Source organism: Cephus cinctus, unplaced genomic scaffold (genome assembly GCF_000341935.2).
Source record: "Cephus cinctus unplaced genomic scaffold, Ccin1 Ccin1_scaffold0597, whole genome shotgun sequence".
NCBI lineage: Eukaryota > Metazoa > Arthropoda > Insecta > Hymenoptera > Cephidae > Cephus > Cephus cinctus.
Window position 1 is genome coordinate 1,043,882 of NW_014333243.1, and position 11,824 is coordinate 1,055,705.

At 41.3% G+C, this 11,824-nt stretch overlaps 1 protein-coding gene across 10 annotated transcripts in view; it reads left to right on the forward strand.

Annotated features, from left to right (window-relative positions):
* Nucleotides 1-1,367: 1,367 nt before the first annotated feature.
* The window catches only part of LOC107269064 (neurexin-1), a 192,801-nt gene continuing 182,344 nt past the window's right edge, over nucleotides 1,368-11,824 (forward strand). For all 10 annotated transcript variants that reach the window (XM_025086238.1, XM_025086239.1, XM_025086240.1 and 7 more), the window contains exon 1: nucleotides 1,368-3,795. In XM_025086238.1, the coding sequence (XP_024942006.1) occupies nucleotides 3,172-3,795 (624 nt within the window). In that variant the 5' untranslated portion in view covers nucleotides 1,368-3,171. The remainder of the gene's footprint in view (nucleotides 3,796-11,824) is intronic.

An 11,824-nucleotide genomic window follows, 5' to 3' on the forward strand; every position in this document is an offset into this window, starting at 1 on the left:
CAGCAGTTCGGGAACGGTTGGTACCTCTGATTTGATTATTTTGCGTGAATGGTCAGATGCTGCGGGTTGTCCGGTAGTTAATTTTGTCATCGATCGTCTATGAAAGTTCAGAGCAACGAATCACCAGCATGGACGCCACTTAGTCGAAACGCGAAGTCAAATAGAGAAATGCAAACTGAAGCTGGGCCGAGTGACGTAGCTGCGGGAAGTTAAGTGAGACGTTGGCGTGGTTACCGGGTCCAAGGGTGTGGGAAGCTGCGGAAGGGAAATTGGCGGACCGTGCACGCGGGGGTGTGGAAGGAATGCCGTGGAAGTAGAGAGGCGAAGAAGCGAAGAGGAGCTGTGCTAGCCGAGACGGGGGTTTCTGAGGAGGAGAGTCAAAGTTGAAATAGGACGTTAGCCATGTTGGCCGTTCGTGTTGTATCATCGTCGTAGATCGGGACTCCATAAGCTCGACCCACGCTTTCTCAGCACTGTCTCGTTGCACAGTGTCATCTGTGTCTCTGTGGCTATTGGTGTGAACTATAGGGGCACTCTCGTATAGCCTCCCCCAGTTCACGTCAGCCCACCTAGAACCTTTGCAGTTCTGCTGGCACGTCCTCCAGCATTTGGACACCTTCAGCCACCCTAGCTCCCTACCCTGTTACATCGTACCCTGTTCTGCAGTCATCGTCACTGGTGTATACATAGGTGCACATCCTGTATCCATGCATATAGTAAATCGGCCTCATCCCGTCGGTAAGCTCGGAGCTCACAGACCTCTCGGGGAGCACTTCAGCTTTATCGCTTTACAAACCCAATAGCGTGCGGTGACACGGTTAACATTCACCTGTATTACCTCCTACGGTTTAGTCGGACTGACCGTTACACCATAAACTGGGCTGTCCGACTATCACCTTATACACTATGCCCAGCGACAAATTAAGCGTTGATCAATTCCGCTGCATCATCTGTCACGCTACTAAAAAGTCCCAACGACAATGCTCCGCTCTGTTTTCAGGCTTGACACGTCATACGTCTAAGGGCAGGTATCAGCGCATGGAACAAAAGCGTTGACACCGGGGTCAGCGTTTGTAAATTGCAGCAGATGGCGGAGATGAACGTCGAGATTCAGTGAGGATACTCCTATCGCTCTGTGCTCACTCTTAATCCCGGAGAATCCCACCTTCGTTTTTCCAGTGTACTCTTTGCGTATTACAACATCCTCCCACGACTGTACCTACCTAGCCAACCGTGCTCCCTATCATTCTGACCCCCCGTATAGATATACATGCGGCGCTGATACGGCGCCTGCGTGCAGTGTACGTCGAGGCGTCGGCGTCGGGGGCGTCGCTCCGTCGGAACCGATGTCTCCTCCGTCAGTCCAGGCCAGTATCAACGGGAGCCGTCGAGGGTTGAGCCACCTCCGAATCGGCAGAGGGATGCTGTGCATACATATCAGAACTTCCTAGGCATTCGAGGACCTCAGACCTTACCGAGATCCCGTCCGCCCCTCTCGCTGAAGTCTTCGAAAATACGGAGGAGCTTGCAGGAGAAGCCGGAAAAATGGGGCGTATACGCTACACGTACCGGATCGATTGCGAAATAACGTCCGCGCGAAGTTGACTCCGCGTAAAACCGTGTTCTCTCTGTTTTTCTCTGTTACTCCCGACTTGCACTCACACTATCGTTGTCTCTCTTTCTTCTCTTTCTCCCACTCGCCATCTCTCTCTTTCTTTCTCTCACTCTCTCTCTCTCTCTCTCTCTCTCTCTCTCACGACACTATCCACCATTTTTTTTTTAACACATACAATCGTCCGCGACAGTCTCAGCTTGTTGACTGATGTTTCGACACGCGTTAACGGGGTGCTGTGCTTCGTTAAAAGTGTATTAATAATTTTGTGAATTTCCAAAAGAAATCTCAAGCTCTGGTGTTACATCATAAACAGGACTACGCGTCGCTAGATCAGCAGTGTCTCTGCACGAGTGAGGATGACATAACTCCAGGACGACAAAGTTCACAGTAACTACGTGTACATGGGATTACTCGTGGGAAACTTTGTGTTGATCGACGAAAAATTGTATCGCAGGCATTGCGAACTGCCCTGTCGAAGATCCCTGAACCGTATAAGTGCAGTATCTCTTTGCGTATACGTCCTGAACTCGTATGATACAGGAGCGTATAGTTCAGCAGTGTCAATCTCGATAGGATCACTTTGAGACTGTATGCGAAACTTCGCGTACCTGGCGAGTGTCTGACTAACGTCTATTCTGACGTACGAAAAGCGCCAGGAACGCGTGGACGATAAACTTCGATCACGTCCTTGCCAAGGATTCTCTGAGGTGGCGAAGAGATGCTAGATAGTCGCGGTGGGACTCCGCAAGGAAGCTACGACACGTAGCATGCTCGACGTTCCAACTAACCTCGTGCTCTCGATTCCAGTGGATGATAACCCGGGAACGATACGACTTCCTAGGTCGCTATGTTTATAGTACGTAAGTGAGACACGTCATTCTCATCAACGTGTCGTCTTCGGACTTGCTGACGACCCTCCAACCCTTGGAAGAGGAAGCTAAACCGTGAAAGAGGAGACCGAATCTACGCAACGTAGTGAACTGTGTCCAGCCGAATGAGTGTTTGTCGACATGTAAGAAGAAAATGAACAGCAACAAAATTGTATTTCACTGTATGGTTTGGAGCGGCTAAGGAGAGGTTAAAATTTACTGGGATATCGAACAGTTTTGATAATAATTATCTTACAAAAATATTAACGTACTACTGTCACGGTCTTACGTGTTTACCAAAACATTTAATACATAGGTATATAGGGACATCTCGTTATTACGTAGGGAGGGACTGTCAGTTAACTGTTTTAGTTAACTCGATTAATAGAGTCTCATATAACGTGTATACGTACCGTCGTATATACTAGGTACACGCTGTATCAACGTTAACGTAAAATAGTTTAGACTCTTGGATATGTATAATCATACCTGTACATAGAATTCGTACTAGATACACAGTCGTACATTTATTTCACATTTATACATACGTATAAATATGTATCATCTGCATATACATATACTTTGGTATATATAAAAGATAGTTATATATAAATAAGTAGGCCATTCACGTTTATAAGGTAAATACAGTGCGCGACCTATTTAAAGCTGAAAAGCCCTTTCGGAAGCATGAATAATACAAGGCATAAAATGAATTCCCGGGGAGTTATTTTGGCTTTGGTACTGACGCTTACCCTCATCTTCGGGGAGACCTTGTCCTTCGTCCTGGAAGGATCCGCCACGAGCTATGCACAATTCCGTAAGTGGAACGCTGCCCTGAACGGCACCCTGGAGCTTGAGTTTAAGACGGATCAGGGTAACGGGTTGCTGCTGTATACCGACGACGGCGGCACCTATGACTTCTTCGAGATAAAGCTTGTCGAGAGTGCACTACGTCTCAGGTATAACCTGGGTGGTGGTGCGCAGATTGTCACCGTAGGTCATGATCTTGGCGATGGTCGCTGGCACAAAGTTCAGATAACGAGAAATAACGAAAACACTACCCTGACTGTTGACGGCGTAAGCTCTACGTCTACGTCACGTGGCAAGGAATTTGAATTCGGCAAGTTAGGCGGCAATTCCGATGTTTACATAGGCGGAATGCCTAGCTGGTATAACAGCAAGTTGACCTTACTTGCTCTGCCCAGTGTTATATTTGAGCCACGCTTCAACGGAGTTATCAGAAACCTAGTGTACGCTGATGGAGACGGTATCGTGCCCAAGAGACAGGAGATGAAGAGTCGGGATGCGAAGGTGAGCTTATGCTTTGTATCTATTTATAGTAACTGTATACACAGTGGGTATGTTTGCCTGGGTACAATATGTAATTTAAATTATTATTCGGTATTATATATGAGATAAATTCATAGATTTTGTGAAGCTGGAAGTATCATTATGTCATATATCAATTTTCTTTTTCATCTGAGCCATGCGTATTTCTATGTGCAGAAAACGAATTAATAACGCAATTTCCATTGGGGGAAATATAATATTCTTGTGTCGGTAGATGCATCTCCTATTATGCATACTGGGCTTATCATATAATCGGCGGAGTTTCGTGACGGATATCAAAAGTAACGTTATCGTATTTCATACACTAAATGATAATTTTTATTATTTCTCTAATGGCGTTCTCGATTTTTAGAATTATTTTGCACCGGGTATTAGCTGCAGCCCTGCGTGAATGTAACTCTGTACCAGACTAGAGTTTGCACTCGATGCAAAAAAATGCTGTGAATTTGCAAACGCTACGAGTATTAATTTTTACTATCTTGATTTTCCAATTCATTTGTTCTTGGATAAAAGGTTGCTAGTGCCACTAAATTGCGTTTTGTTTTGGATAACCCGTGACCGCGACTCAAAGCCCTCATTTTTGGATAAAACAATAACGGGTGGGATCTGGATTGCGGAACCTGAATCTTTCGCTCAAACCCTCCCGCCTTTCTTTCTCTTCACGGATCTCACGGTTCAGGGAATTTCGTTTCACGCTGACATTCTCGCTTCCGGAAATCGGACGGCTTGACCTTTCGGAACAAATTGGCCGCGACGACGCCAATGGATGTCTAGGAAACATTTTCCTTCGGTTGGATAAAGAAGGAAGGTGGATGTCTCTTGGAGCCATCACTCGTCAAAAGCTGCAAGCGTTTCCTTCCCAGGAAAATTCAAAATGGCAGAGAAGAGCATCTCGATTCTAGTACCGTGAATTTATATTCCATGAAAGTTTCTTCCGGCGTCGCTTATACTGCCCTGAATAAAAGTTTCTATCTTTCAATATGTATATGTATATATATATATATATATATGTATGCATAGCGTTCTCAATAAAAACACAAATAACAGATATATCATTTACGTCCTGAGTAAGAATTGAGAGCTGACGTCAGTCCCTGAAGAATCCATTGTTATATTTGAACACCTATTAAGAATCCCTTTCTAAAAGTAATCATGAATTCCAAAATCTATGAAAGATGAAAGTTTTTAAACGTACCATAGGAGATATCGAATGTGGCACGAAGGAACGGATCAATAGGGGTTGGAAATAGTAGTAACCCTCGGAAGGAAGGTGGATGATATTTCAGTGTCGTACGTTTGCTCTTGAAGGATCCTGTATGTATAAGACACCCGAGTAACCAGGCTATATACATATATATATATATCCGATAAATATATATATACATACGTATATCAGGTCACGTTCTAGGTGTACATTCCAGTTACGAAAGACCAAGAATAAATTTCGAAGGTTCTTCTTTATTATATACATATACCAAAAACTAACATATTCAGCCCTAAGTACACCACGTGAAGTTAGTCGCGCTCATTTGATGCCCATATTAAAAATATGTTCAGGTGGTTCCCATTTGATAGTAAAAACCAGCTATTACTATCAGCTATACTCTTATATGTATAAAAATCTGTCATTTTGTTACGTAATATCAAAATTTCATCAAACAGCTCGTTCAATTTCTCCCTATAGGTTCAGGATCAGGGTGCATCGTTCCGCGCGGTATTTCAGTTCGACTTCTTACTTTTCAAGTAACCACTGGCAAAGTTCCAGATATTCCATGAGACTTCCCAGCATGGTAAAGAAGAGTCACTTGAAAATATACCGCAGTCGTCATTAGTAACATTGAAACGCAACTCGGAACGTGATCGAACGAACCCTTAGATACTGATTTCTGTTACCCTTGCAACACCCCGTAAAGCGTAATTGGTGCACGTTCTCCGTACTTTTGGATCACGATAAAGCTATTCTATTCCCAGTAACGTGTTATGATTACCGTTGAATTTCAAACATGTTCGCGAATACACAGTTGGTATTCGGGATGTCTGTGCACGAGTCAGATACACAAACTGTGGCCATGCTGGTTCCACGTCGATCTAATCGCAGGAAACGCGATGCAGAAATGACCGTTACTGATTGCTCAGCATTAATATTGCTTCTGTATCATTAAATCGTAATGCGACTGTGACACGGAGGCCATTCGGTTCGGTGATCATCTCATGCGTTCAGTAAGCAAATATAAATATTTTGATCAACCCTTATCCATACGTTTATACAATAACCATGGGTTAGAAATAACATCAAAGTATGAACAACAGTGATTTATTGATAATTTTTCATTTATTCCTCTCACGTGACAGCCATTTACGTCCATATGTACAGATCATCTTCGTAGATGACAAAAATTTTATACAATTATCTAAGCTCATAGGAACTTCATCGTGTTTGTTATATTTCATATATCGCTCTCAAGGCATGTACTCATTATGCGATTTCCGCTGTGATAAAACGAGAAAGCGAAAGTCCATTTTCTCATTAGGAATATACATGCACGTGTGTATACGTATGTAGGGAGTTTATTTCTTCAGAGTCTAGACCAAAGGGGTTGACTTTCTGTGTTATACGAGGGTGCAATAAAAGGGAGAACTGATTCGCTTTCAAGTGCATTGCACACATTCCGTCGGTACGTTGCGTGCGAATTGATGCGTAAACGCGTTGCGATAAATACAATCTAATTTCAAACGCGATACTTCTTATTCGTTCAATCTATCAAAACCTGTATACAGTGTATTTTCTATCATAACGGACTAGTAGGCTGAAAAGATATGTAAAATTTTATAACAGACTCTCCTGCCTTTATTTTTTTAATGCTACCCTTTTTTTGCTAATCATTTTCCTCCACACGCATGATGTGTGAAGTACTACCTGGTACGCGTCAGACATGCGGGTTTGCTAATTTCAATATAGTAGTTTTACCAGCGTTCGCAAATTTCGTATGAATTATTTCTAGCGTGATCTCTGCATAATATTGCTAATGGAATATAAAAAATTTCGCGAATATTGCGAAATCTTCGGATCAGTCTGATTATTCAAATATTTCAGTATAGGTTTGTCGATGATTGAACATTTCTAAACCTACTTAATGGCTGAGCGGCTGTTCTTAAAGAAAAAAAAAAAAAACCAGGAAAAAGATTATTATTGATTGATTTTGGGAACAATAATGCTCTCAGCTTAATACGTAATGGATAAAATTAATAATGCTTTTCTGGATGTAATTAATAATGCTACTTACGTATTGCAAAGATGATATTCTCCTGTCAGATATAATGAAATATACAAAAATTGTATGCTTTCAAGGGGTATATTGGTTGGTTTATTTTTTAATGTAAATTTTGATATTACACATTAATTAGGGTAGAAGTGCCCTAGGAAAATTTGCCATTGCCAAGGGTGACGCGTGGCAAATTAACGAAAATCATTTGTAAGAGATTTATCTTTGGCAAAGAATTATTGGCAATTGAAAATTTTCATGCGGGTTATTATCATGCCTTATATTTTTTCCGATGAAAATTATTCTTTTTGGATTAAACCGCAAACCGCTTGGATGGGATTCTGCAAGCTGTGTCGTTTTCTAGGTAAATTCTGTTTTCCTTTCAATGCATTTTGCGAACGTTGAAGCATAAGCAAGGGTGCGAAAAATAACCTACCACGGGAAGAGGAAATGACGAGGACCAAGTTGCCCGAGGTGATATTCGATTTTCAGGAGCGTCTCGACGCCCTGCGGACGTCAATTTCCAAACGTTTTCTGTATACGATTACGTAACCACGGCAAATATGTACATATATACGATCTATCTTGGCACAGGAAAAATATTTGATAATCGTGCAGTCTCTCGCATGGTAACTCTTAACGAGCAATCTAATTGAAAAGAATTGACCCATACGTGAACGCACAGTAGTTAAAAAGTTTGGATATAATTTTCATAGTTACACAACGGTGGAAAATATTCTTGTCGTAGGCGCAGGTTTCGGCTTTCGCAATGTTTTTTTTTTCATTTTGGATTACTATAATCCGTTCTTAACTATTTTGTCTTTGGGTTGGCAGCATTACGCAACAATAATTTCCAACTTTATATTACTGCGCTCCGAATCATTAATGCGAAGTATTCTCTGTAAAACTTTCACGAACATATTCCCTCGACTACAGTGCGCGACCATGAGTGACCATTTTCGACAATGGAGAATAGCTTTTTCGAGGCTTGAAATTACGAAACAAACTACTTTCCATAATAGATCTGCTAATTATAAATATAATGATACGTAATGCAATTTCTTATATATATGTTCTATAGGATTGTTAACACTGCACGAAAAAATGTGGACTTTGTAACTATTAAATTTAAATGGGCACGTGGAGATCCAGATGTACCACGTAGAGAACCTAAATACGAGCGGATTTGGGCAACTTTACTTTTGAATTAAAAGTTGGAAAAATCAAATGTTCGCACGTAATTGGGTTTGCTGGTATATATGCGTGTTCTGTGATTTAACGAGTCGGTTTTTTTTAATTCCCACAATTTTACTACGGGTTTCCGACATCCTAGCATTGAACTTCAGGTACTTGAGAAAACCTTTGGTCCATAGAAACGGTACTGGGTATGAATTTCTCTGGAACTAATTCGGTCATAGGATTTATGAAAAATAATAATGAAAACGAAATAAAAAAGTTTGGAAATCATGACAGGAGCGGTCCTTCGGACATTTCAAAATGGATTTTTTTTATTTCGTATGACTAACGACCGAGGGAAAATCATACAGCGTGACATGACCTTTTCCATTCATTTTATGAATCCCGGCCACCAGGGGCTGTTTTGTTTCTGGAGAGAGGGTTGGCCCCTGTTGACTGTGCTTTTGGATTCGTGAATTATTTGCTCGTTTCGTAATTATTCAAACGTCATGAAAAATTCGCTATTATACCCAAAGTTCTTGTCGCGCTCTTCTTTTTTTTTTTCTTGTACTTTCTTGTGTCTGTCACCCAGTAGATTTGGGATCGCCTGAATCTATCTAGTCCGTTTTCATACATCAGAAGGGGAAACCTCATTGTGGAAATTTCTGAATGTCCCTATATTCACTGCTATTAAATATTCAATCGAGACCAAATGGAAAATCAAAGTAGTACTTGGAAATATTGTTCGTAAAATTTACAGCCCTTCAAGATTTCATCCCTTTTTGAATTCCCATTTTTACGCTCTTCTTTGTCACTCGGTAACCATCTTGCTTTAAGCATTTTTCCATAAACCTTCTGTCCCTTCTTTTTTCTATCAGCCATCCTACGCTTACCACAGGCAACTTTGTGTTGCGTATTCCTACTTTTTCCCTCCTTTCCATATCCTCTTTCATGATTTTTTGACTCCACCCAGTACACACGAGTGACTCTTAGGGTTCCGAAATTCTAAGCATATGTAGATCCTCGTATGTCTGACGTTCGTGAAATTCGATTTTTCCACTTGGTAAATAGCTGAGACTATCGACAAAATATGGTACAATACGTTATACGAAGGTATTTGGATTTTTTAAAATTTAAAATAAAGTACTCGTAAGACAGTATGCTTTGGACTATAGTCCAAAAGTATTAAAATACCAATAGACACGCTCGACGCATGGTAACCGCAAGAATAAGACAGTAAAATATTCAAAATATTTTTCACCGAAATATAGAAATAACATTATCACACAATATGAAGAATATATAAAGAATCCATACTTTACGAAGTCGAGAAAACCCATGTCATTTTTTATTCGTATACATGTATACCCCGTGTCAATATTATATTACATTTGCCTCCACTTATGCGTTTTACAAATGAAACTTTCTTTGCGTCTATATGTATACATACACATTATATATCTATAATATGCAATGCTATTTTTCAAATATCCTTCCATTTGTGTCTACCTATACCTGTATGTGCACAATATATAGATACAGTCATATACCAAAGAGAATTTGCGGCCAAATGGTTCAAATATTTTTTTTTCCTCTAGAAGCACCAAGGGTGCAAAGATAAATTTTGAATTCCTTCCCACACTATAGCGCTGGAGCTTTCTTTACGAAGCTTCCAGCCACTTTTATCCGTGTTTATCTCTCTCGTACAGAATCCCAAACTAACAGCGACAAATCTCTTGAAAACGCTTTCGAGCTCGATACTTTCCTTTGCCACCATATATGTATATGATTCCCATATAATTTACAATTCGATCTCCTGGAGCACGTTACTTGTATATAAGATATATGCATGCGCCTTATACTTAGAAATTTTTTTAATTATTTAAATACATTGGAACGGCTGTTCTGTGTACGACTGTTACGTACATTACTAAACTACGTATAGTAATATACGCATATACCCCTGTGTCGTAATACTAGTCCCTTGTATTGTAGATACTACCCTAGTTGTATTTAGGAATTTTCCATCTTAGAGAAATCACGTGCTGAGTCAGCAAGAATCTACTCATAATTCTGTCAGTTGCGATAAAAATAAAAAGCAATGCAAGGGTGCGGATGCGATACGACAATAAGGGTTGTGGTGACGTCGTGGAAGAACCGGAAGTTAAGAGAGTGACGCAATCTCGACGTATAACACTCATTGCGCACGGTTGCCCGTCTCTTCTATTTACATATCGCTACGCGATAGCGAGGAGTTTTTTCGTGCATCATTAGCAGTAACGACAACCCGGAAAATAATATGGCAGCAGGTTGCCTCTTGTGGTGATCTCATTCTCTCTCTATGTCAAAACGTTATACAGAGTGTCCCATCCAACCAGTCGAATAGGGTTGTGAGAGTGCGCCTGGGCGAAGTGACGTGGACGTGTCCGTATTATTCGGTACTCTTACAGTTTGATAAGCGTGGGAGTAGAGTGACACGTTCCACTTCTTATTCCAATAAAAATTTCACGAACAGTGCAAAAGCAGAAGCGTCACTTCCTTTGAGGCGAAGCCACAACTCTATTCGACTCGTTAGATTTGACAACACCTCATACATGTATATACCTACTCTTATTGTATATCTCTCTACTCCACTGCGCTTCACCTACTGTAGCGTCTTCGTCGCTCTTGCGCAATAGAGAGAGAGAGAGAGAGGGGTTCGTCATCGCGAAATGCGTAATTCCACGCTGACGCAATTACAGGAAACTCCTGGCCCGTAAGAATAACTAGAATACCATGAATATATATCCGAGACTTCCGCCCGTCGGAAAGCGCGAGCGATTTACGTCGCACCGTCCCGCGTGTATTCCTTAAGGCGAAATCGTAAATTTTGAGGTACTGCCGTGATTTCGCAAGCTCTGCGGTAGGTTTGTCATTGCGATGGTAAAGGGGCGAGGGTGCGACTACGAAAAAGAGAAAGAGGGAGGCTGTAATAACAATATTATATACAGTGATAACAACAGTCGAGTTCATTGACAATCGGTTGAGTTAGCTCGGGTTTGGTCAGATGGAAGAGTAGGGACGCTTTTCGTTTCCGGTACAATTCCCACCGTATTCCTGCGGCTCCGTTCTTCCGCTTCAATTCCCTATTTCGAGCTCTCTCTCTCTCTCTCTCTCTCGCCCCTCTCTCGAGGTTTGACATCCCTATACGAAACAGCTCCATCAGACCGCTTTAAAGGTGAATAATGAATACAACCCTCGAGGAAAGTATGCTGCTCGATTGTTCGATCCAAAAGGTTTATGAAAGCTTTGTTCGATTTATCATGAATGGACGGGACTTTCAGGTTTTTTCTGTACCACAAGATTTTAGGTTAGAACAAAGATTCTACTCTTGACGAAGGATCTGTTACGTGGGGGACGTAAAATTTCTATTGCTGTATTATAAAGTTTCAAGGGGTGAGAGAGTACGACCTGTATGTTATTGTTCCTAAATTTCGGGGTGGTTCGTGGAACTAGCAAGCTTTTACGATAGTTTGGCAATATCGTCAGCGTGAGTCTAGAGTCTGTCGACG